Source organism: Podarcis tiliguerta, assembly GCF_965153285.1.
Source record: "Podarcis tiliguerta genome assembly, chromosome: 13".
NCBI lineage: Eukaryota > Metazoa > Chordata > Lepidosauria > Squamata > Lacertidae > Podarcis > Podarcis tiliguerta.
In genome coordinates, this window is record NC_139546.1 from 33768966 (window position 1) to 33795476 (window position 26511).

The following is a 26511-nucleotide window of genomic DNA, read 5'->3' on the forward strand; positions in this document are numbered from 1 at the left end:
TGTCTTGGGAAGGCTCTGTAGAGAACACCACTGTATCTGTAACTAGTCCGAAGCCGCAGTGTTATGGAACAAAAGCATGTCTTCTTCAATAAGCTCATTTTTGTGTGTGTGTAGCCTTGTGTGTGAACGCCTTGTGACGTTCGACAGCTGGTTCGAGAGTCCTACACCTTACATTTTACTTCTGTTCTTCTGTCCACACAGTTGTTGGGGTTTGGTTGGGGGGGGGGGAGAGACAAGCAGTGAGGCCCTAAGGCAATCAGGCAAGCAATATGTTTGAGTAAAAGAGGTGGTTTCAACTTCTTTATTATTATTTTTTCCCTCATGAATGTAACCATATAAAAACCATAAGTTATGAAACAGTCACACGATGTCAGCTTTCGAAGGGGCAAGGGATTTAAAAAAGAAAAAGAAAAACCCCACACAACTCCCTCCCACAGATCCGAACAGGGAATTGTTAAAGGGGGGGGGGGAGTACAAAACCGTCAGTGGGGAAAAAAACTTAACACTCACAAAATGGGAGATGCCTTTTCCACCCCTCCACGTGCCCTCTTGATAAAAACCTGTTGGGAACCCCCACCCCCTCCCCCACTTGGGCACTGGATAGAAGTGTGTACCCTTCAAAAAACTGAGCAGCGTTTACACTGGAGCAGAGGATATCGTCAGGAGCAGTTACTCCAGAAAACAGGGCAAGAGGAGGGACGAGGATCCTGGGCAACACAGTTTGGCAGGTGATACCAACAATGATTTAACTAACCAAAAAAAAAAAATTTATTATTTTTTAAAAAAGAAATTCATGATGGAAGTCTGCTGTCGGCACTCGGGCCTCAGAACAAACGGACGGATGGACAAACCACCTGTGTCTTCAGTTGTGCTAACAGCCTTGGCTCCTGGCCTGGAGGAGGGGAGGTTGGTTGCGGGTGGGGAAGGAAGATTTGAAAATGAGGGGCAACAGGGTTGAGGGGGGGGGGTCTTGGCTATTTCCCCCTAGCCTCTAATACTGACCCTCCCCTTGCTGGCCCAGAGTCGCAGCAACAAGGAACTACACAATGAAATGAATTAGTGAGACACCAACTTAAACAGGACGACAGGGAGGGTTAGCTCTGGGTTGCAAGGTCAGTTGGAGGAGGAGGAGGAGAAAAAAAAATCTGGCAAGGGGTGGCTGGGCTAACGCATCCGGTAATCCGTTGAGCAAGACAGCTCACACAACTGGCCCTTGAAGTCCAGGTCGATGGTGAAGTCCAGGTCTCGCTGCACATGGGAGGAGAGAAAGGAAAGGGGTGCGTTTGTCACAAAGTGTTCTTTCCCGAGGTACACTCCCTTGGAACAAACCTCACATTACCTCCGTGCCCCCAGGGCATGGCTTGCCCTCTTTACCTCCTAAGTACAGTGCTGGAAATGCAGCTAACTCCTTTCCACATCTCAACACCTGAGGGTGCTCCCCGGCCACAACAGATGCGTTTACCAGGTCACACAAATGGAGCACTCATAACCACATTGAAAGCATGTGTGCCCAAGCTTTGGAACCTCTCGGCAACCCTGCGTGCCACTTCCTTGCCCCATGTCCCCCCCTCCAATACTGCACCCGTCTCTTGATGCCACTGGATGGTAGGGCTGGGTGATGTATGGTCCACAACCAGGTTGAAGTCCATATTGTAATACCACTTTCATAATTTTTGACCTGGCAATATATTGCGAACTGTGTGTGTGTGCATGCGCTATGCAAAAATCACAATGCGGGGGAAACCGTGATGCCAGGAAATGCCTCTACTAAGCTCCACCCTTATTTCAGATATTGTGATATATCAGTATATCACAATGTTTAGCTGGCGATATATCACAATGTTGAAAACCAGATGTCGCCCAGCCCTACTGGATGGCTTCCTGCCCCAAATGCCCCCAAAAGGAAAGGTTAGAGAGCTGAATGCCAAGTTGGCTGGGAAGAATGTGACTTTCTGAAGTCAATGAGCAACTATGGCCCAGACTGGGTGAGCTGGTCAGAGTGGCCCAGGCATGGAAGAACTGCATTGCTGCCAATGTGCTACTGGGCCAAATTTAATGGCCTCTTTCATTATTCAGAGCCCTAAGCAACTTAGGGCAATGCTACTCCATGTATTTCCCTGACCAACCAGAGAAGCATTTTGAACAATGATTCGTGATGCCCACTCGGAGCAGGCATTTAGCGTGGCTGCACTAATATTGAGCAAGCGTCATCAATGCTTCGTTTTGGATGAGGGGTGGGAAACCTATAGCCCTCCAGATGTCACTGGACTTCAACTCCCATAATCCCTGACCATTTGCCATGCTGACTGGGACCGATGGGAGTTGGAGTCAAACAACATCTCTAAGGCCACAGGCACCTCACCTGTTTAAAAAAGGCCTTCACTCGGGCTCAGTGTTTCTGATGGAACAGTTTCTTCCCTATGACTGAGAATCTATCGTTATTTATTAAGTAGTAGTATAAAAACAAAAGACTAACGCCTCCTCAAAATTGTAAACGCTAGTTTGTCAAAGTTCTAAAACGTTCACTTGTGTTTATCTTATTCGAGCTTTGTGCAACTGAAGGAATTTAAAACTGAGTTGAGAAGGAAGAGACAGGGCTGGGGAGAGGGAGCTAGACTGTTTAAGCAGCATGGGCAGACACATAAATGAGGGAGGGAGAAAGTCCGCTGGCAGAGGCTCCTATGGAGAGATTTATTGAGATCAACTTCCAGCCCGGATTATGCCGGGAAGCAACAGAATTCCTAGGCTTGGCAGCCACCCAGTCCTTGTGAGTCATAAAAATGCTGGGGTAATAAAGGGCTGGCCCAGATTAAGGACATATTGTCTCCCATCAAACATAGTCAATTCACCAGTTACTTCAGTTTAATGCACTTTTAAAGTCCTTGAAATCCCCCCCCTCTCTCTCTCACACACACACGGAAGGGAAGGGGGAGAGAGAGAGAGAAAGAGAGAAAGAGTACCTATATACACAGGGACTTAAGAGGAAGATACAGAAGTGTCTGCTTGCAACTTGTGTGGGCCCAGAGCCTTCCCTTACTACCTCTGCATCACTGAATACATTTCTGTTCTTTAACAGTGTGCAATTACAGGAGGTGGCCATTTTCTGCAAGTTCAACTGTTGCACAACTGCCAACACGTGGGTCATTTTGGACCTGGAAGAGGGCAAAATGGGGCGGGATGGACTTAGGTACGCTTTGCTGACGCACATGGGGGCCAGCGATGGAACCCCTGCACAAATGGGTCACTGCCTGTGGTACAAAAGGTATTGTCTCAACACAGTGGCTGTTACCAAATGAACAAGACAAAACAACTCTTGACAAGTTATGTGGTGCATTCCCTGCGTGTGCATGCATGTATATACGTGGATGCGCACATGTACACACACACACACACACACACACACACAGCTGGGGTTGATTTTTAACTGAGTATGTGGGACCAGCCTCAAAATATTGCCATGAATCCTCACCCACCTAAATGGAGTGGCTCCTTTTCCTATCCAGGCTCAAGCCATGCTCCTCCTCCAGCCAACCATTCCACTTCCCACCCTCAGGTTTTTTGTTACTCTTTTTCCAGCTGACCCTCCCCACTCCATTGCTACTCAGCCTGCACTGGACTGGTTTCTGGAGTTTCCTCCTTCCCCAGCCCTCCCTAATAATTTTTTGCTTTATTTCCTTAAAGTATTTTGCAAACCGACACGCAGTTACTTCTCCCCCTCTTACTTCTCAGTGGCCCCCATTTGGGCTTTGTTTCCGGCTCACCACCCTTGCTTGCCATTAGAGGAAGTGATGCTGCCAGGGGCATATATAGGGTTAAGAACCAAAGTCCTCGACTCACATTGTTCTTGGCGTTCGGCTTCATGCCAATGGTGCCAAATATCTCCTCTCCCGTCTTCACTGTTAGGTAGTCCTCCATGTAAAAGACTGTCTGCTTCCAATGGGTGTAGGGAGATTCAGGACCTGGGGAGCAACAGCCATGTGAGGACAATGTGCCAGAGGGTGTAGGGTGGGGAGATAGAACAGACATAGGGAAAGAGACACAGGCCCTACACAGTGTCCCCTATAGTTTGCTTGGGTTTAGTATACTTTTAGCTGTACTCTTAGCTCAGGTACTTCTTTTCCAAAAGAACTGAACCGTCCTCCTTGCCTTCAAGCTTCCCCCCAACTGTGCTTTATAAGCTCCCACCTGGCAAAAGCTACAAGAATTTCTAGGCTGGGAGAAAAGCCCAGCCTCATAAACTACTAGCTCCTGGCTTCAACTGAGCTCCTTGCTTGCCAGCAACAGCACATTCTTCCCAAAAGTACAGGCTAAAAGTAGTCTGTTAACCAGCTAGTTCTTAAAAGCAGATTTTTAGAAACCCAAAAGTTCTACTGCCCTTTAGATGCAGCCACCAAGTCCCACCCTGCTTCAAGTATACTCGGAAAGGCAGAACCAGACCACCAGCCCGCCCGCTCCCCTGCTAACTCCTCAAGCCAAGGTCGTTCCCCTTACTGGTGGAGAATCCAGTGCGCTTGTGGCAACGAGTGAACTCTATGTTGAAATAGGCGACCAGGGCATGGATGTAGTCATTGCGCTTCACTTGGAGGCAGAAGGGTGATGTGAAGGTGAGATCTTCCACCTTCACCGTGTAGATATCCACCTCCTGCCAACCGTGGGTGAGGAGGAGAGAAAGAAAGAAAATAAAGAGAAGGCATGAGAAGCAGCAAGAAATGAGGTCAAGAACATACTAAATAATCCTCGCCCTTTACTAACCCAACACTACAAATTAAAAGCTAATCATTCCTTTAAGAAGCAAACTTCTGTGCCCCTGTGCCAATCAAATCAGGGCCATCTATAAACAAAGGGGAAGGTCCATCATATTGGGGAATTTTGAAGCAAGCGGAAATACAGACATTAAAAAAGAGTTAAGGGAGGACTGCGCTTTACTCATTGTTTATTTGTGTTTGGGTCAGCTCTGGCCTTTGAGCTGGCTGTGAGAGGTTTGACAGATTCTCTCCCACTCCTCTGAGGAGAGACCTTTCTCACTGGCCTCCAACGGCCTTACAAGAAAGGCTCTGCAACATTTTGCTGTCAATTCCTTTTGTGGTGCTGTTTCTTCATCCATCCATCCATCTCCTCCCACCAGAACAACAAGGCTGCAACCTCTTGCCTGCAGACTCCATTAGTGGGCCATCTGCTCCACGTGCGTAACAATAAACTAATACAGTCCATAGCAGTTGTGTCACAATGAGGGTGAGTGCAGGTGCTCTGCCAAAAAAAGGAGCAAGCAGGAAAGCTGAACTACCAACAGCAACGGCAGGCGAAAACAGCCTGCAGCGCCACACACCACAGCTAAACACTCACACCTGCCCTCCCACTTATCCTGCAAACCCCATGGACTGGCACCATGTTTCCCCTAAAGTTTTGCATATCACCATTGCTCCGTGCTTATCCATCTGAAGTTATGAAAGCCAGAGTTTCAGTCCACCTAGTGAGCCGTGAAGAGTTTTGAAGAGGCAGCAGCAACACAGGCAATAAGGGGAGGAAGTGAAGCAACCAAAACCTTCAGGTTCCTTTTGCTGTGCATTATGCCCTCTAGAAAAGCACATTGGCCTGGAAACAAGAGCATAACCAGTGGACAAACTGCCTTTCGCAGGAGACATGGTTCTCAGCAGCAGCCATGGAGTTCCCTGGGCAGAAGGGCAACATGTCTCATTGTGTGGTACCAGAGGCGAACTGCTCTGGAAGCTGTACTTACGCCATCTTGGCACTCAAAATGAACCTTCAAGGAGCTCATGTATGTTTATATATGCTTTGATCCACTAATTGGCTTAACTTTCATGGTGCCCTTATCTGGATGAACTGGGATGCTGGGCTCAAAAGCCCAGAAGAGGAACTTTGTATTGTCTTGGGTACCTGCTACCTGCAGCCCTGGTCAGGTGGCTGACGTCATCTGCCATAGTGTATAAAGAATGTATGCATTTGGGGCTGGGTGAGGACAGTCTCCCAGCGGACAAGCCCTCTCCTTGTTGTGGAGCCTACTTGCTGTAGCATCTGTCCCACGTCTGTAAGGGCAAGGGGACCTGACAGACTGCTAGCTCTGGCATTTGGCACTCTTCCTGGGAACTCCTGCATCTCACAAACTCCCAGCAGCTTAGCCCTAGCTCGGGGCTGTGACACTCAGCTAGTAGTACCTTGATGAGGCAAGCATTGGTGACCAATTGCTTCGGGTCAACAACATCCACCAGGGGCTCCTTGATCGCCACGTCTTTGATGCAGGACATGTCAAAGCCGTAGACATTCTCCCACCCTGCAGCAAGAGACAAAGGTTGGATGTGAAGTCAGATCCTGGAAGGCCGTAACAACTGACCAAACAGAGGGGCACAGCATCAAGAAACAGACCAAACTCCCCACCTATGGCTAGTCTAAGAGTTTTAAAACTGTGAACCTTCAGGGAGCTATTTTGTAAGACATCTCTCTAGCACCTCCCACCCTGCTTCTCACCACAGAACCCCTGGACATTGCAGAAGGTTCTAGGACAAGTTTGTGGATGCGCAGACAAACTGCTGACTGGGGCCCAATAGGCCTGGTGGCTCCCCTGGATAACCAAGGGTTGACCCAAGAACACTCTCCACATTCCTATGCTGCTGTGGAATGTACCCCAAGGCGCAGGAAGCCGCAGCTTTGAACTTGCTGCCTTTTGGGGAAGCTTGTTTCCCATTATTCATCTTCTCTTGGAGAACCTACCAATCCCCAGAGGACTGTTTGAAAGCCACTGGGCTGGGCCACCTTACAAGCGGAGAGAAATACTTGCTCCAAACCAAGCTGGAAGGTACAGCTTGTCTTCAGTTATAGCACCCAGCCGACACCTGCACTTGTCAGCCTTGTCTTCCTTGTTAGGAGAGCTCTTGAGCCTGGCCTTGTTCCCTGCAAACCACTGTGGTGCCGCCTACTACTTACAGTGGATCTTGTAATCTTTGTACTGCCGGTCTTCAATAGCTGTGATGTACAGTGTAGCACGGTCTGGAAATATGAGTCCATCGGGGGTCTGGGACAAAAAAGAAATATGTGAAGGAAGTTGTTACAACTCACTTCAGCCCTATAGTGCCCATAATTTTCCCCTGTCCAGAGAAACTGATTCCTTGTGCTGCACTACTAGATGAATGTGTGTGAGCTTCAATTCAAACACCATCCTGATTTGAATTATGACAAAGTGGTCTGGATTCAATTTACATACTGCAGAGCTTTAGACTTCAAGCAGCTGTTAGAAAAATGCGACTATAATTAAACGTCATGCTTTGCTGCTAAGTTTCAAGTCACACATTCACACTCCAAGTTATTACAGTATAGAACTTAAAGTTTAACTTTTCCTATGGCCTTCCTGAGGGCTGATCCTAGATTGGGGCAGTACCATGCACTATTCACACATACACAACTTGCTTCTAGAGCTACCATGGAAGAATGTGTCCCAAATGTGTTTCCACACCTCAGACCATCCCAATAGGAAGTGGCTCTAAATCCCCACTGGGGCCAGTTTGCCCCTTGATGAGGTTTCGTTTCCCCTCATTCTTAAAAGCTATTTGAGCATACTGCCCTTCTAACTAGGGAACATAGTCTAATTCAGCAGCTGGTTGTTCTTATGACCGAGGGCCAGTGACAAAACTTGCCCTCTGTGAAGCAGAGTCCCCATAAGGAACAGCTCTTGGCTCCAAAACAGAGGACCTGGGAAGCTGCACAGTATACAAGGCATGACACAGTCCCACTGTTAAAGGAGCCGACACCATATTGAAAGTCCTGGTTACTGGGTGTTTGTCCAGCTGATCAGATTTGTGAACCTGGGATATTAATAAGCAGCCGCCCCAAATTTGCACCATCCACATGTTTTGGACCACAACCTACAAAACATTTGGTGGGCAACAGGTTGGAGGAGCTGATTATCTCAACTGCTCTTTCAGCCAAGAGAGCAACAGAAACCATTCTGCCCCTACGTGTCTAAGGTTGAAGGGGGGAAGAGGCTGGTGCACTCAGTTATCAGCACATCAGGAGATTTGAAAGTGTGAGTATGGACCCAGGAATTGCAGACACAGCAACAAGGCAGGGCAGAGACTCACCAGCCACTTGTCCCGGGCATAGATGACAGTGTTGAGCATGGACTCGTAGAAGAGGCAGTAGCCCATCCACTCACTGATGATGATGTCCACCTTCTCCACAGGCAGCTCCACCTCTTCCACTTTGCCCTTGATGATGGACACCACTTCACCAGAGAAACATAACAAGAATGTAAGGGCTGCACTGGAAGGAGGTGCAAGCCAGCGGCAGCAATGGGATTTCCTCATATTAATAGATGTTAGTCAATAGATGTCAGACGGGGGCTCTTGCAAAAACATGACACTCCCCAAGCAAAGAATTAATGCACAAAGTGCCTGGGAGAGCTACAACAGCAACGGATCTCTGCTGTTGGAGAGCCAGTGTGGTGTATTGGTTAAGAGCGGTAGACTCCTAATCTGGGGAACCGGGTTCGCGTCTCCGCTCCTCCACATGCAGCTGCTGGGTGACCTTGGGCCAGTCACACTTCTCTGAAGTCTCTCAGCCCCACTCACCCCACAGAGTGTTTGTTGTGGGGGAGGAAGGGAAAGGAGAATATTAGCCACTTTGAGACTCCTTAAAGGGAGTGAAAGGTGGGATATCAAATCCAAACTCTTCTTCTTCTTCTTCTGCCCAATGGAGCTTACAGCCTAGCATTCAGCACAGATGAAGAAGGTAGAAGTAAAGTAAGGCAGGGGGAAAGGGTGTGCGTTAAAATTCAGTTCCTTGTATTCATGCTTAGCTTTAGTCGGGGAGAAGGACTAAAAGATGATGGCGGTTTCGACAATTGATTTGAAGGAAGGAAGAGACAGGTAGCAGCAAACAGGTTGATATAGGTGCACGATATTGCAGATGTTTAAAGGGCAAGGGAGAATGTAAAACAAAATTAGCTCACCATGATCGAGTTTGTTGGCTTTGACAATTTTGACAGCATAGTCAGAGATACTGGAGCATTCAATCTGTTAAGAGGGTAGTACCAAAAGGAGAGAAAGGATATTCACATATGTTCGTACAGCACACAAAAAGTAAAAATACTTCTCCCTTCTTGCCTTGCTCTTTGGGGCCAGGTTTACTGCAAACTAAAGAGGTAAATAATGTTTCTAGTCCTCATGGGCTGTGCAGCAAAACATAGCAAACAAAAGGGCAGCAATGTCCAATCTCTCCTCCAATCTCAGCTTTCTCCCAAGGTCCAGCTACCTTGTCCCACATTCCCAAATTCTGAAAGGAACAGAGAGTCAGGCTGGCAACACAAGCACACTCTTAATAGGCATGACTGGTTTCCACAACAGAATTTGGTTTTGTGGCTGGAGAATATAGTTCCTTCCCTACTAAATTCCAGACCCGTATGCTCACTCCACATAGCACCACAACAGATTATATAGAACCTGCCAGTGCTTGTGTTTTTATGCTTACCGCCCCTCATGAAAGCAAAGGGACCAACCAGCCACTGGCCACTTCACTCACCCCAATGACCCGCTTGGCACCAGCCTTGGCTGCAAACATGCAGAGGATTCCGGTCCCGCTGCCAACATCTAGGACCACTTTGTCTTTGAAGAGGTGCCGGTTGTGAAACATGGAATTTCTGTAGGTCAGCGTGCGCACCTCATCTTTCAGCATTTCCTGGGGGCAGGGAGAAAGGGCAGGAAGGCACATCAGTCAACTTTCACAAAATCCATCTACACAAAAGCACCCCTTGGACAGGCAAGAATGGGTCCCTGCGCCAAGGAGGTGCTTTGTAACCCATGCCCCAGCCAACTCTCTGTCACCTCGTGGATCCCGAAGTGGGCGTAAGAATCAAAATAGTAATCCTTGGAGGTCATCTCCTCCGCCGTTGGCTTGCCGCTGCTTTCTGGCTGGGTGCACGAGACCTGGTGAAAGACAAGAGGCAGTTAAGGCGAAACAGGCCCATGCAGGCAGGATCTCTCAATATAAGAAGTCCCCATCCCCCCAACCTCTTCATCAGAGTCATTCCCATCAGCTTTCATTCTTTTTGTCTTAAGATTCTTCAGCTGGCAGCAGGGTTGCAATGATTACAGTTAATTAATAGATTGGATAAATTCAAAACATTTTACAATAAAGGTGCCCCTGATTGATTTGGGCAGGGTTACAATGTTGATAGTCAATTAACTTGCTGGATCAATTAACTGGCTGGATAATTTCAAAACATTTTACTGTAAAGATGACCCCGACAGAATTGGGCAGTTTTTTCTTTAAAAAAAAGTCAGTACAACTACTTATAAAAATTCAGACCGGCAAGTGCTGTCTTAACAGACATTACAGCCTATATGTAGGAGGAGGAATGCAGCCAGCATCATCTCAGAAGAGGCAACAAACATGCATGAACGAGCTGAAAAGAAATAGGCCTTTTTTCCCCTTTGAGACCATTCCTTTAATCCATTTGCACACCTATGCCAATTTCACCGATCACTCAATTAAAATTTCTTCAGTTGGGTGACTGCCTTTGGTAGCAGTATTGATAAACCAACTGCTTTATAGTGTCAATTGTTTCTGATCATCACATCTGCAAAAGTAATTCCATTTTTGAAGGATGAATACATTTTGGGGGGGGGGGGGTTCCAAGGGACCAACAGAGCCTTTTGGAAATATCTGCGACTGGTTTTCCTCTTCCCCATAAACTATATATTCCAATTATGCGACAGTTCCTTTATTCTAAGAGCCAGGTGATATAGTCTTCAGAAGTAACATCTCACCCCAAACCCAGGAGTACCAGCCCACATGTGATAATCATTTGTATCCTAAAAAGCAAAAGGGGGGAGGGGGGAGACTAGCACTTAACAGCTTACTTGCAGACATATTTACTACAACTGACTTTTATAAGCCTGAATTTGCAAGCTGTAGGGTCAGCAACTGGCAATCCTACGACCAATCTGACCCTGCCAAGGCGGCTATTGAGGACACTGTAGTTGAAACAGCCTAGCTGGAGGTTAGCAACAGCAGGGAATTGATTTCTTTACTCAACTGATGAATTAGGGTGCATATCCTATGCTACACCAACGGCGGGGAGTCAACTTCGTATCTGTGCAGGGTCTAAATCCTGGTACAGTATTTTACTGAAATGAGCCACAAATGCCCAACAAATATATAAGACAGGGCCCTGCTGTAGAGGACAGCAGCTCTTTAGGCAGTCTCATGCCCATCCACCAACCACCAGAAATTCTGACACAATTCAGAGACTGAACCTCAAACCTTAAATACACAATGCATGTGTCCCACAAAGGACCTATGGCCCATGCCACTCTGATCCCTTAATCTTTTGCTCTTCTGTTATCACACCAATTAAGGTAAAGGTAAAGGTACCCCTGCCCGTACGGGCCAGTCTTGCCAGACTCTAGGGTTGTGTGCTCATCTCACTCTAGAGGCCGGGGGCCAGCGCTGTCCGAAGACACTTCCGGGTCACGTGGCCAGCGTGACAAGCTGCATCTGGCGAGCCAGCGCAGCACACGGAACGCTGTTTACCTTCCCGCTGGTAAGTGGTCCCTATTGCACCCGGGGGGTGTGTGTGTTTCAAACTGCTAGGTTGGCAGGCGCTGGGACCTAACGACGGGAGCGCACCCCACCGCGGGGATTCGAACCGCCAACCATGCAATCGGCAAGTCCTAGGGCGCTGAGGTTTTACCCACAGCGCCACCCGCGTCCCCTATCACCCCAATTACTAGGATGTAGATAAGCTCCTTCAGGAAGGGATCAAGGGTGTTTTAGGTATCTCGGTTTTGCTTAGGAAAATATGAAAAACCTATTGTGTACATTGATGGAACTGCAATACTCCTATTGGGATAGAAAACCCATGTAAAACTAAATGCCAATAGCGGCTCTCAAAGTGAAGTTCTGACTTACAGCCCATCATTCTGCCTGCAATAGAAATTACATGGCTCTCCCTTCCACTTCAACATTAAGTCATTAGGGTAATGAAAGCTTAATTATCTTATTTCCATATGTAGCACACCCTCACACTTCCATGTGTCTTGGGTTCTCAGTGTTGCTGACAGGCTTTGGAATGGGGCCAAATATCAACCCTAAAGCATACCAGAATTATTTGCATTTGGGGGCCGATTTACAAAACTACTTCCCGGCCCGTATCAAGATCACACAGGTCTATTTTGCGTGTGTGCTCGCAGTGGATTAGCCCTGTTTTGAGAGATTACCAAAGCCTATTCTTGGATAGAGAGCTCATTTAGCTCAGATTACGCTGGGACTGGTTAACTTTGATTGCATTCATATTTTAAAAAAAGAAGAAGCACTGATGCACTTTCTGTGGTTTTGGCTTTTAATTGACAACCTCTGAGGAAAAACTTAAAATATTTCACGATCCTTTTAAGTAGACGGCTTCATTTAAAAACAGAATCCATTATAAGCTATTATTAGGACAAAGGGATGTTTATGTTCCCGCTGCGTCAATTAGAATTCTAGCTTTTTAAAAAACCACATTTGCATCCCCTGCCCCCATTAGGCATTGTGAGGTGAGAAAGCAGGGGACCGCTTTTGCACCGCTGCTGCAACCACCAGATTTCAAGGTTCCAGTCCTAACTTTCACTTCTCTAGGCTCCATATGATTGAGGTCTCCTGCTCAAATCTGGGGGCAGGAGAAGATCGGAACATAGGACTGCACGAGGTGTGGCCTCAAATCATTCACAAGTTGCATTTCCAAGCATGTCACTCAGCAGGGGGTGGGGGTGTTTGAGCCTGCTCCAAAACAGTCTTCGGAAGTAAATGCTGGAAGCCCCCATCGGATGTATTCCTCCAAAGTCCCATAGCTAGACTGCTGTGACATGCTAGGATGTTTCCCCCATGGAGCAAAGAACAGAGGCTTGGTTGCAGGGCGGGTGGAGAACATAGGAAGCTGCCTTCTACAATCAGGCCATTGGTCCATCTTTCCCAATATCATCTGCAGTGACTGCCAACAGCTCTCCAAGGTTTCAAAGAAGAAGTCTCTCCCAGTTCTGCCTGCAGATGCTGTGGACCGGTGTTTGAAATTCCCCAGACAATCTGTTGCAAGCCACCTTGAGGATTACTGGGATTGAAAGGTGGGATATAAACCTCCTGAACAGATAAAATATAGGGCAGGTGGAAGTTTCTCTCATTCCTGCCTGAATGAGGACAAGCTGCAGTTCCGTGGTCCAGCACATGCTTTACACAAAAAAGGTTCAATCCCCAGCATTTCTAGGTTGGGCTGGGGTGGAAAAAAGACCTCGCTGCGAAACCCTGGAGAGTCGTCATTTGTTAGCTTGGAGATTTCTTAGCCAGAAGGACTAATGGCCTGATTTGGAATAAAGAAGCTTCCTGTTGCAAATCTTCCACCATGGCCTCTTCTATACCTGGGTCACTCTTTCTCTTCGACTCCCCCCCCCCAAATATTCCTTTAAAAATTAAGTCAAAATAAAATTGGTGTAAGCCCCCTTAAATTTAGCAATTCACTTGCAGCTCCCATTCCATCTGCTAAAACACAGGTGGGAAAACTCTGGCCCTTTGGATGAATGCGGACTCCCAGCTCTCAACCTCTGGCCCTCTGGGGTAGAGCTGATGGGAGACCAACAATATCCAGAGGACAGCAAACGTTATTGTGGCACGCAATCCTGTGAACTAGAGGCCATGTCAAGTGCGCCAAAAGTGAGCGGCAGTTCACAAAAGCTTCTGCCTGCAATACACCTGTTGTTTTACGGTGCTCCAATATCCTGTTCCTTGGATTTTTAGGAGTCAGCTCTGTGCAGGGATGGAAAGCACTTAAGTGTCAGGTTTGTGTGTGTCTCAGTGACAAACCATTGGGTTCTCCCCCCTTTGGGTCAACCACAGCACACCAATTCCACTTTTGTGACTGGAAAAAAGTCTGGGAGAAATCCAGCAAGACTCTCTACTTCAGTCTTCTTAGCTCCACAATACCTATGGACCCAGATTCCACACACACCCCTTCCACTCTAGGGCCAATATTTTCACCCCAACCCAGGGGAAGGATGGCAGGCTGCTCCAGTGTAGGCCTACCTCCTGAGCTGCTCTACCCCCCACCTGCCCCCAGGAGTGAGGAGCTGCAACGAAAGTTAAGGAAAGAGTGAGTCAAGACTCCCAAATGCACCCAGCTCCTTCACCCATGCCCCAGAGCCACATGGGTCCATATGCAGCCCTGCCCCACATATCTCCATGCTCAACATACATTGCATGCCTGTTGGAAATGAACCAGCCTCCTTACAGTTTGGATTTTAAAAAAAGGAAAAAGAATGGAGGGTGGGTGGGTGGGGAATCTGTAGTATGAATTCCTTCCCATCCTCCACCCCCAGTGCCAACCCAAAAATAATCTGCAGGATTTATTTGACCTGATTTTGGGATGGCATTGTATTAGAATTGGGAAAGTGTGTATCGGGAAGAAAGGCTCGGAAAACACTAGAGGGACAATGGGTGTTTAGCGCATTGGAAGAAGGAGCCACGGGCAAAGACAAGCAGCCAGGCTGAGCACAGCTGTTCCATCTCTCTGACCAGCAATGAAATCCTCTTTTTTCTCACTCCCCCTCCCCACAAAGAGGTTCCTGAACCTTCAACCCGACCGCCCCCTCACAATCTCCATTTTCGTTTTCTCTCTGAAAAGCAGAAACCCGGGTTTTTGTATACCAAACTACCCGTTTTCTTTCATTTGCAGCCATATATAAAATATTTGGATGAAAAGTAGAGCAGGCTCCAGACTACGCGAGATCGCATTATCAGCAGATTTAACCGTCTGAAATAGAACAACTGTGACCTGGCTCCATAGCCTCAGTGTGGATTAGTAACACCCATTCCACAAAACATGTCTGGTCAAGGGCCCCCCACTCTTTTCTCTCCTGTGCCACTTAGCTTTCTGGACTGAGTGGGTACCGTAAAACAAGTCAAAATCACCAGCGAATATTAATGATGTGGTCCAAATAATGTACACAAGCAAGCCAGAATTGTAGGGATTAAAAACCAATTCTGCAGAGGGGGGGGGGGTGGCAAGTGGGCAGGAGAGAGGGGGGAGGCAGAATGTGGCTACATCTACAACTCATGGGAAATGAGATGGGTTATTCCTAGCAGCTCTGAAGAAGGGCAATACTTCTACGCCTCTTAAAAGCATGGGAGCAACTACAGAGGCATTTTTTTTAGCAGAGGACAAGTGCAAGGTAGAGAAGGGGGTGACTGGGTGATGCACCGCCAAGCTGGCGACATAGCAAGGAAAATAGATTTTCTTTTGCCAGGGCTAGCGTGCCTCACCCACACCCAGGGCTGGGCACTAGTCTAGCCCTCGTGAACTCAAAGGATATTTACATCTTCTAGCGGTGTCTGCAGGCTCATCCCATTAGCCAGCGTGGTTACAAAATTCTAGGAGAGAGAGAGTAACAAGGGAAATAAGGTCAATTCAAAGCTCAACGGGAACTGAGCCGGAGACTGGGTCTAATTGACGATGGGGGTGGGAAGGGGGGGGGTCAGAAGAGGTGGCAAAAAGGTGGTTGAGGACACAAAAACCAGACTGTGAGGGTGGGCAGGGGTGTGTGTCAAAGGAATCTCCTGCTAAGTTTGCCACAGGTGGCTAACAAGACTGGGTCTCCTTCCGGAGCCAGGTACTGGTCTCAAGATCGCCATGGCAACAGAGGCAGACAGATGCAAGGAAGGGGAAGGTTGTCCTCAGTAGGGGTTCTCTTATGGTGTGAAGAATGGCAGGCACCCCACCTTCCAAATAATGCATGCACTCTATTATCAGCCACTATGATAACCGCAGCACATGGAACAAGGTCGCTACTGGTCCAAAAAAGCCCTCTTACAGGATTACCACAATCTCATGCCGTAAATAGAAAACAAAACCCCTCTGAAATACCAATGAGGTTGCTATGCCAAGCTATTAAGGGCCCTGCCAAGCTGCTCTGTTAACACACCCGTCCCAGAAAATTCAACAATAGCTCCCCCTCTGCCTCCTACTCTCCCTGCTCCGCTCCCCTTGATGAAGGGCCAGGTATGAGATCCAGATGTTTTGGGACAACATCTCCACATGGGACTAATAGGCAAAGATGCATAGACATGGCTAGAAATGGCCATGTATGGAGATGAAAAAGGAATGGCATACTGTTTGCATGGGATCTTTTAAGATGTGACCGCCACTTGTCATTCAGCACTCCTGTTCAGGACCATTCCGCTTAACACCCCCGCCATTCGGTTTCACTACTCTCAATAGTCATTGCAGATATGTCCATTATTTTCAAAGCCCACAAACGCATAGGATCTACACTGCAAGCTGCCAACCCAACCCAAGAGAATCATTTGCAGGAGCTTCTGCTCTAGCCTGGTGCTAGTTGCCCTGTGCCAGACTATATTGCTTCTCACTGGCTCAGAAGCACAGGCACCAGTGGAAAGGGCTGTAGCTCACTGAGAGCATCTGCCTCGTATGCAGAACACCCAAGGTTCAATCCCCAGCATCTCCGAGGACTGGGAAAGAGTCCCAGCTTGAAACCCTGAAGAACTGCTGCCAGCCAGTGTAGACAATACTGACCTAGACGGACTGGTGGTCTGACACAGGAAGCTTCGTTATGTTCAGCGAAAAACTTTGAATGAATGTGGCAACTGTTTTGGGATATGATTGAGGGGCCGCTTTTAAGGGCACCCGACCTATTCAAATCGAAAGGCAAACTGCCTCCTTGTCTCTTAGTGAGGGCAGCGAGCTCTCCTTCCTTATCCAAACTAAGTAAGGCCTTGATCCCTTTTTAATAAGGACACATGGCAGGGAGTTGTGTGGGGAGTTCTCCACTGTCCCAACACTGGGTGCTCCTTTGTTCAAAGGATCACCGCATGGTGAAATAGGCGGGAGACACACTAATTTCCTGTCTGAGGAAAGACCTCTCTGCTAAGGCAGGCACAGATTCTCCCCCACTTCCAGTCACATACAGCTTCCTCTTCCAACACTGTACAACCCCCTTTCACTTCCAATCTGACTTTCATTCTTTCCCTCACCACAGCACCATCCTTCCAAGCTTAACCTCATCCTCTCAAGCCTATGGGTTGTTGTCCAAACTTCCCCTATTATTTTCCTCCCCAATGAAGCTCCACATGCAACGCCCCCGGGCTCACCATAGCCCTATCTAAGTTCCAAGAGCTTTCCCTGACCACCTTTTCAACCCATAAGAAGCCCCCCAACCCACCCCTGGATTTCCCAGTATTACCAAACTCCCTCCAACTCCTCCTCTTTTATTGGCACCTCCTTGAACAAAGCAAAGCACAATAAGCGCTCTCTTCCTAAAGTCAAATTTCACTGAAGATGCTTGCAGCTTCACAGACCCACACGTAACCCATATATGACAGGGGTGTCCTCCCAGGACACAGACAAACCCTCCATCAACAACAGCCCCCTTAACTGTCAGGGAACAAGCCACTTGGGAGTTTGGATCCAGTGCTTAAGTGAAAATTAGGAAAGATTTAGGGGGGGGATTAGGAAGCAACAGACAGGCTGAGCATGCCGCTACCTCAGATAGGTTGGAGACTGGGAAGGAAGACCGTTTAGCAAATTTCTTCGGGTGTTTTTTTTTTGGGGGGGGGGAGGGTGCTTTTTCCTTCTGGAATAACTGGATTTGATTAAGCAGCAGTGGCCTGCTCAGTTAGGAAAAGGGGACCATTGTTAGAAGAGAGTCAATGTGGGGGTTCCTTTTTGGTCCACGGTGGGGTTTAACACGAGCTCGCAGACCCCAGCAGTCCACGATGCGGGAATATTGCATTACAAGAGCAAGTCAATTGCCTGCGGGGCTAAGAAGAATCCCAAGGGGGCTGGAAGTTCAATGGGCCGGATTCTCCTTGGACAAAGAGCTCAGTTACAGCAACGAATGGCCGGAGAGCGGGGCGGAGAGAGAAGTGTTACGGGGGGGGGGGGAGTGCGGTGGTCGGGGAGGTGGGAAAAACTGGGAAGAGCGACCCAAGGGGGCCAAGGAGCATCTGCGAGGGAGGCAGCCCGCCGGCGGGACCGACCAAAACAATGCTTTTTTTTTTTTTATTGGCAGTGCCGGGGGGTGTTGCAAAGAGGACTTTCTAAGGGACGAGGCTTCTTCTACATACATCGCGGGAGGCTGGCGGGGGGCGGAGCTCCACGGGCCTCCCCCCCCCCCAGGGCCAAAGGAGGCGGGGTCCTATGGGGCAAGGCGTGCCATGCGGCTACCATGAGGAGCGCAGGCATGTTCAACGGGGAGGGAAGCGTGGGGGGGGCCATAACTTTATGGTGTGGGAAGTGGGATGGAAGAAGACGGATGCAGAGCGAAAAGGAAGGGAAACCCAAACGGGAGATCTTGTTCAATATTATTCATATTTCGGGGGGTGGGGCCGCACAACTGAATCTTCATTTCCACCCCACCTTCAGGCTGATACTCACTAACGCGGGTCTGAGTGGTGAATAAAACCATGGGGAGAGCCCCCCCCCATGAGCACAGGAGGAGGAAAGGGGGCGATGGGCTTCTTCTCTAGGGCACCAAAAGGCTCCCAGAGGTGAGGAAGGGCAGAATTCAACGAGCAGAGGCAGAAGGGAAGGGGGAGATGTGGGGCTGAGGCGCTTGAGGGGCCGGGTCAGCGAGGCACCGCGGGGCCTTTCAAGAGAGTGGGGGGGGGCTCAATGGCAGGGGGCTGAAAGGGGTCTCAGGTGAGCAACTCCACCCGCCCCCAGGGAGCAAGGGGGGTATGGGGTACTAGAGAGGGGCTGGGGCTGCCACTAGGTCTTTCCCCCCCGCCGCCGCCTTTCTTTCTCCCCTCCACCCGCCCTCCCTCACTCCCCTCACCTCCATGATGCAGTTTGCAGCCTCCGCCATCTTGTGAATGAGACACAGAAAGAGAGAAGCACTGGCTCAGCTCCCCCAGCCTTGCTGAGCGGAGGGGAGGGGACTGGGAAGCCCATTGGGCGGAGCCGTTGTCATTCAAGGCGCATGGGCGGGAAAGGAAGTAAAGCCCGCCTCTGGATTTTCATAGGCTGACCGGGTCTCTGGCAGCAGAAGGAGGAATAGCTGTCTATCAACCGATGCTCAATCCCCATTGGACCAACTCGGAGAGGCAGAGCGGCTTCTTGGTCGGTCGTTTGCGCGCGCGCGCTCTGAGCGCTCCCAGAGGCTAAAGATCCAAAGGAGCGGGAGGGGAAGTTGTCCGTCAGCGCTGGGGGCGTTGCTTCCACTCCATGAGCTTTAAATGCCATTAGATGAGGTGGGGAAATGGCCGTCAATCGTAGCAGGGAGGCGGTTTTTACCAGCGATAGACGAATAGCTATCGGTGTACCTAAGCGTCATTCAAAGATAAAGGCCTCCATCTTCTCAATAGCTATTGGTTTTTTCTCTTCGTCCCACCTTCTCAAACGTGGAAGCTATTGGTTCATTTAAGTGGCAATCAAATAAGAGCGTTCGCGTTCAAATTCAGTCGCTTCAGATAATTTGACACGCGGGAAACATGACAAAGGAAAAGCGGGATCCCGAAAAGGAATCCACATTCTGAATGAGAAACTCCCGCAGCACAGAGTGAAAGCCGGATGGCTTAAGGAATTAGGAGACAGCCGTCCTGAAAAACCGAATATTGGATCGATTGGCTGAGATGAGGGAGAGACCGCCTATAAAGTGACTCTCTAATGGCCATTGGTCGCCTTGGTAGTCACTCACACATTTAAATCCCCACATAGCGCCCTTCATTCACTTACTGGCGGATCTCTATGACAATTATTGGCTGGAACGATTATAAAACGATTTAAAAGTTGTAAAGCTTCATGGCCAAGGTCAAATTCTATTTGAGAAGGGCAATATATCACTTAGGGATTAGCAACAGCCCTTTCTCTTCAACAAAAGCGCTTATTGGGCGAGTTCGTTGTCGATTTAACAGCTATCATGTTTGATTGGGTACTTTTGTTATCGTTCATAAAGCGCGAACTGTCTGTATCCAACAAATACAGGCCTCCTTGATTAGTGTCAGGCCTATATGGGCCGCGCCATTACCAGCCTGGGAATTCTTTCGTGAAAGCTCATTGGTCGAAGCCCTAAAGAGATCCTATTGGTCAAGAAGGGTGCCATTGACAATGTGAGGTTATGCACGTGTCCCTGTAGCTCCGTCCGTCCCTTTTTCTACATATCGCAGTGAGAAATAATTCAGCACGTTACATGATAACAGTAAATTGTTCAAATCTGACAAGCTCTCACCAAACCGGAATCTGAACGGTGAATTTAGAGAACACATAACAGATACTAACGAATCTGACCCCAAGAGGCTCAAGCCAATTCAGAGGGAAATGTTTTGTGTGTGTTTGTGAGTTTAACAGTGGTTGAACCTCCAACACTTTCCTCCTGTGTCTTTCTCTCTTTTTAATCACAAGTCACTGAACTTTTTCTAGGCACACATCAGGCAGTCACTATCCCTCATCCTAATCTACCTCACAAGGTTGTTGTGTTCATAAAATGGGACGGGTAAGCACCCATGAGCTCCTTAATGGAAGGAAAGGAAAGATAATACTGTAAAAAATTAATATCCTATCTACATTGTAAATCCTGCTGAGCTTAATGAGGCTTATTCTGAAAAACAATGTTGCTACCTTAAGAGTCCCTTGAATTGAGCCAGATTGCCAACAAAACTGTTTTGGGTGCCTCTCTTCATCCAAAATCACCTGTTCACAGAGTCCTGCCAACACCCAAGATCGAGCAATATTTATAAATAAATATTTAATTGCCTCCCCAAGGGGCCCCCTGCCTCAGAATAGGGCCTTGGAAGAAGCGCAAATGAAGGCTCTGTACCGGTCGGGAAAAGACAGAGACCACACCAGGATTTGGAAAAAGCAAAGCCTCATCTTTATTGAAAGAACAGAAAAAACAACACAAAAAACTGTTGCAACAGGGTCCCCGCTCACGCAATGACACGGAGTCAGAGACCCTGAACAAAAGGACTGCCTTGATTCTTATACCTTTTGATTTTCACTCAGATCAATAGCAAGGAGGTGGGGGGGAAAGCGACATGAGTGGTGTGAAGAGTGTGTTAACATAAGGTGAGCAGGATGTTGAAAAACTTTCTGGAGGTGTCAATTTGCTGAAGGGCTCACTTCGTGTTATTTAATTTTGGATCTGCTTAAAATGGCTTTTCCTTTATCTACAGGAAAACCTCCGCAACTGCTGATAATCAGCATGCAGATGTGAGGCTGGATGTTTAAGAAGATGTTCAGGAAATGACTTAAATGTTAATGTGAAATCCTATTCTGCATTGCTATCAATTCGGGTGTGATAGCCTGATGTTTGCATACTTTTTGGAAAATAGGACTGCTTTATTTTGAGCTCATATCTGTGTGTATTCATGGTATGGTTTGCAGACCCAGTAGGAGTCAGTGTGGTGGATTGAGTTTTGGCAGCCTTTTGGATACAATATTGAGTAAAAACTACATTTTGAAATATTTAGATTGTTACATTCTTTAAAAACTACATTTTGGATATATTCAGAAAAGTACAGCATAGTACGGCATTTCATTAAAGATACATCCACGAATACATTTTAAAAGGATAGCTTCATGGAGAAAGAGGTACACAGGTACTTTTCCCCCTCTCACTTCAGGCTCTCAGAGCTCCTTACAAAGATCAGTAATAAGATGCATGATACAAAAGGAATTGGGAGGAAGAAGGAAGATTTTAATTAGTCCATAATCTCCTTTCACCCTGATTATCCATCATTATTCCAACATCTATTCCATAATCTCCTTTTACCTGATTCTGTCATTAGCCCCATATTTTACACCACAATCTCACTTTAACCCTCAAACCACCCCACTCTGCTTTTACTCAAATTCTCCATTGTTATATCCCACAATCTCCTTCTCTATCATTACCCCACACTCACCTTCAACCAGACTTTCTCCTTTTGACCCACAGTGTGTCCTTAAACTCTCTTTTTCTCTACAATTATTCTGCATAACTGCCTCCTATATTTTTCCTGGAACCCCCTTTCGCCCCTGATTCTCCCTGTACCCATATTATATGCACACACACCCCCCCACCTTTCCCATTCGGCTTTCTCCTTCCATCGTCAATGCAACCCCTCCTCCCTTTCACTGCCGACACTTCCCCTTTAAGACCTTGCAACAACCTCTCTTCCTTTCCGACGCGTTCGAGACGCTGCCGAGCCTGCTGGGAGGCTTCCCCCTCAGCCAATCAAGAAAGCCGGAGAGGCAAAGGAACGTGGGTCAGGGTGGGCAGAAGCAGAAAAAGAAACCCCGGAGGCATGAGAAAGCTGCCCCTGTCGAGGGGGGCGAGTCCGACTTGAGCCGTGGCCCCGCCCACTGAGGGGTGTGGCCTCTGAGCAGGAGGGTCTGGGGAGGAGGTGCGGGGGAGGAGGTGCGGGGGAGCGAGCAAGTAGTTTGTCCTCAGCTGCAGAGAGGTAAGCACAGCCGGATTCCCCCGGGCGCTCCCGAGGATCCCCCTTTCCTTTAATCGCCAGTGATCCAGCTTTATTCATAACTATACCTAGGACTCTTTTCATTTCATGCCGTATCTAGCTCTTCTTGCTCCCCCCGATTCCCAATGGCAACCGGACTGCATGCTTCACACACACACACACACAAAATTCCTGCGACAGTTACTTCTCCCTTCCTTCCTTCTCTTTCGCCCTCCCTGTCCTTGCACAGCCCTCGGCCAATACCTCTGAGGAACAAATCTTGTACCTCTGCTCCCACAGGCCTGCGATCCCAAATCTAATAGGCTCTCCTTTCCCCCACCCTGTTCCTAGCAAGATTCTTAAAGGATCGCTACGTTCCTTCTTATATTCTAGTCTTTTCCGCGCTTCCCGGAAGGATCCCAAGCCTGCTGTCCAGAGTCTCTTGCAGAGTAAGCGAGGCCTGCACTCCGCCTTCTCTTCGCCTAGGTTCCCTCTCGCTATTGCTAAGGGGAAAAAATCGGGACCCCTGTTCCTTCCTACTTAGATACAGAAGATTTCTATGCAGTCTTCCTTTCAAGCTTCTCTAAAATGCACCCATCCGCCCTGCCACCTCTTAAATGTTGCAGTCGGAAAGCTCCCGGCAGACCTCCCATCTTACCCTTTCCCCTCCTTCAGCTGTTGCTGTTACTCAAGACTAAATGCAAGCCTTCGAAAAGATCAAGGGGTGGAGAGGAGGCAGAAACTTGGACTCCTGGGTTCCTTAGAAGCAAAACGGGGGTGGCAAACACAGAGACAAAAACTTGGTTTATAATGCTTTAGAGAAGGTGGGCTAGGAGCCAGGACTCCCAAGTAGTCTGAGGTGGAAAAAAGGAGGGTTGAAAAGGATTCCTGCATTTAAGGGGCTTGGACTAGATTGCCCCAACTCTACAATTCTAGGATCTGAGGAGGAAGGGGTTTTATTTAAGTGCATTGAGAGAACTGGATGCTTAGAATTCTCACCAGTTACAGAGACCCTTCTAGGCATGATAGAATAGTAGAACAATAGATATAGTATTAGATAATAGAACATGACCTTCTTTTTCTGATTCCTCCAGGCTAGACCTAGACCCTCCCCCGAAACCCCTTGTCCTCACTTTCAACCCCTGGGGCACCATGCCACTCGCCCGCAGCCTCTCAGTGACCTCCCTGACAGGATTGGAGGACTGGGATGATGAACTCGACCTAGAAAATGCCATCCTTTTTGAGGTGGCCTGGGAAGTGGCCAATAAAGGTAAGATGTAATGTCTTTTCAGGCTTCTTCTTTTTTTAAGGAAAATGGTGGTGTTTGATGGGCTCGAGCAGGTTGGCAAGTGGAAACCAGAATGCCTGAGGTTCTTTTCTTTGGTGGGGGTGTTGCAGAATTGGGACTAGTGGGTGAGCATAAGGAGGGACTGGGAACACGCCTTGCTGAGATATTTGTAAGCAAAGTAATGTTGAGTCCTGAAAGCCAATAGCCTCCACCAGTTGGACTACAACTCTCATCACCCCTAGCCAGCAGGACCAGTGGTCAGGGATGATGGGAACTGTAGTCCAAAAACAGCTGGAGACCCAAGTTTGGGGAACCCTGGCCTAGACGTTAAAGCAGGAGTGGCAGGCTTGCAGTCCTCTAGATGTTGTTGGACTACATTTCCCACCATCCCTGGCAATTAGCCACGCTGGCCAGGGATGATGGGAGTTGCAGTCCAGGAATATCATTCTAGAGGGCCATTGGTTCCCCATCCCTGCTGGAAAGGGTAAAGGTATCCTTCCCACAGCCTGATGTCCTCTAGATGTTGTCGGACCTGAGCTCCCATCACCCCTGACCATTTACTTTGTTGATGGGAGCTGGTGTCCAAAACATCTGGAGGGCACTTGTTTGGGGAACAGTGGTGTCGGAGGAAAGGAAGCTGAAAGTCAGGGATCCTCTTTTCTCTGGGGTTCCCCTTCCTCCTATAATGGACTTCTGTGGTTTCTTCCTTGCAATCAACAGGTCTGGGAAGTAGCTTAGGCCTTATTCCTCCTATGACTGTGCATGGCTCCTCCTAGCTATAAAGCCTCCCCTTTTATGTGAATGCAATATGGGTTGATGGGCGGCTGTAGTGCCCCGTTATTCTGAGTGCTCCCAGCGCAGTCAGCTGTCAGAATGTAGAATGATCACCCAGCGTGCCCTCTGGTTGAATCAGTTGCCATGTGTCTTGCTTCAGAAGTCCTGGTGCTCTTTTGGCAGGCTATAAAGTGATTAACATGGGGTGCAATGATGTTGAAAGGATGCAGCTGTGGTGCTGCTTGGACAAGGGGCAGTGGGCTTCGATGGAGACTCCTTTCGATCCTGGACACTTGCCAGCGCTGTCACTATCCCGGAGGACCTGTTCCCATGTGCGCTGTTAAGGACACGACCCTTTGGGAGGTTAAAGTTCTCCTGGCTTCTTCCCCAGAGTTTGAGCACGTGCCTTGCATGCCCCAGCTATATTACCAACACAGAAAGGTTACACTCAACCTCCCCATGTTCATGCACACACGCACACACACAGGTTACACTCAACATACACACAGACACAACCCCACACACCGTTCTGTAACATAAGGAACCTCTTGAAATGTCACATAGTCCTTGAAGTTGCTGTGTCCTTGTATAAATAGGCACCTGTCTAGAAGCAGGAGGGTGGCTGCTTCTGAATGTCAGGTCAGAACCTTCCCTATCCAGTGTCATGATTCAGCCACCTCACCTCGAATCATGCTGCCTAGGAACAAAAACCTGACTTCGGTTTTGAAGCAAAATCAAGCTACTAGTCCTCACTGGATTATAAACATGTAAAGCAACATCTGCTCAAAGCATGGTAACTATTAAGAGCCTGTTGCAACTTCTGTTTGTTGGGGAATTGAACTTCTGCATCATGTGCTTCCTTTCTCCGCCTGCCCCTGTCACATTAACCTAGTCTATTCTCTCTTTCCTGTGTGCCTTTGGTTTTAATGGTTACATATCAGGAAACAGCAGTAATGTTTCTTTAATATGTGAGTTGCTACTGAAGGTACACTATTCGTTTCTTCCCTTTTGTAGTCCAAGTTCCTTTCCCATTTTAAAAAAAACCTCAGCATCCCAGGTCTTGTATCTGAAGATGGTATATTCAAGAAGGGGCTGTTTTAGATGACTTTCTGGGAAACTTCCATTGGATATAGAATTTGGAGGCCTATCTTCTGATGGTGGGTGGGTTGCCAAGAAAATGTTACAGTTGTGCTCTAGCATCAGTCCCGGCTCCACATTGTCTTTTGGACACCATTCAAGATGCTAGTTTTAACTTGCAAAGCCTGCTGTTTTTCTTAGGACATTCAATGGAAGATGCTCTCCATTGTGACTATTAGATCAAGCACGAGCCATGTCACCAATGCAGCAGAGCCAGACGACAAAGGCACGTGGTGGCTAATGATGGATCCTGAGCAATTCTGGAATTTGTTTAGGACAGGCTTTTGACACACTGGGCTAAGCAGGCTGAAGCAGTTTTAATGGCTTTTTATCTACCGTTTTACATAACTGCATTTTGCCTTAACTGTTTTGTTGGTGTGTTGTTGTTTTTAAACAGTTGCTTCCACCAAGATCCTTGGGGATCTGAGAGGATCTGAAATCTGCCAAAGACTGCAGTCCTATGCATGTGTAACCTGAGCATAAGTGGGACTTGCTTTCAGGCGTAGTGTTGCACTGTGATTTTGTAAAACATAGTTGGAATTTGTATCTGAATATATCCTATGAAATTCTTTGTGTGCATGTGTCTCTTCCTATATGCATAAAATGGTAATGCTGTTGTCATGTAGGCAGCCTTGACAACTCCTCTCTGGTGAATAGCAGGCAGCCAAGCCAGCAAGTGTGGGGGTGATAGGTGGATGGGGTGGGGGAGGGGAGGGGAGGTACCATCAGAGGCACAATGAAATTTGCTAAATCCCTGTGTGAAGGACCTCCCCCTCCCCATTAAGCACACCTTCACATAGCGGTTTAGCAAGCTGCTCTATGGGGTGGGGTAGGAGGGGAGGGGGAAGCTGAGGGGCAGGATAAGTGAGGGACTGGGGTGAGATATA

The 26511-nt window shown here is 48.1% G+C and overlaps 2 protein-coding genes across 5 annotated transcripts in view; one reads left to right on the forward strand and one right to left on the reverse strand.

The window, feature by feature from the left end:
• Window positions 1-287: 287 nt before the first annotated feature.
• On the reverse strand, window positions 288-19071 carry PRMT1 (protein arginine methyltransferase 1). Of its 4 annotated transcripts, XM_083411499.1 has the most exons (12): window positions 18825-18863; window positions 15349-15402; window positions 14059-14102; window positions 9831-9932; window positions 9529-9684; window positions 8960-9023; window positions 8091-8233; window positions 6940-7027; window positions 6174-6289; window positions 4492-4642; window positions 3838-3959; window positions 288-1248 (listed from the first exon to the last, which is right to left on the reverse strand). In XM_083411499.1, exons 4-12 carry the CDS (start codon window positions 9882-9884, stop codon window positions 1165-1167), a joined length of 978 nt encoding a protein of 325 aa, XP_083267625.1. In that variant the 5' UTR covers window positions 9885-9932; window positions 14059-14102; window positions 15349-15402; window positions 18825-18863; the 3' UTR covers window positions 288-1164. The 4 variants fall into 4 exon arrangements, with proteins under 4 accessions (XP_083267625.1, XP_083267623.1, XP_083267624.1 ...); XM_083411497.1 differs by lacking the exon at window positions 14059-14102 and having other exon boundaries at window positions 18825-18924; XM_083411498.1 differs by lacking the exons at window positions 14059-14102; window positions 15349-15402 and having other exon boundaries at window positions 18825-19071.
• A 3134-nt stretch (window positions 19072-22205) lies between these two features.
• GYS1 (glycogen synthase 1) overlaps window positions 22206-26511 on the forward strand; it is a 28071-nt gene continuing 23765 nt past the window's right edge. Inside the window, exons 1-2 of the mRNA XM_083411406.1 lie at window positions 22206-22428; window positions 23520-23695. Coding sequence (XP_083267532.1) covers window positions 23578-23695 — 118 coding nt within the window. The 5' untranslated portion in view covers window positions 22206-22428; window positions 23520-23577. The remainder of the gene's footprint in view (window positions 22429-23519; window positions 23696-26511) is intronic.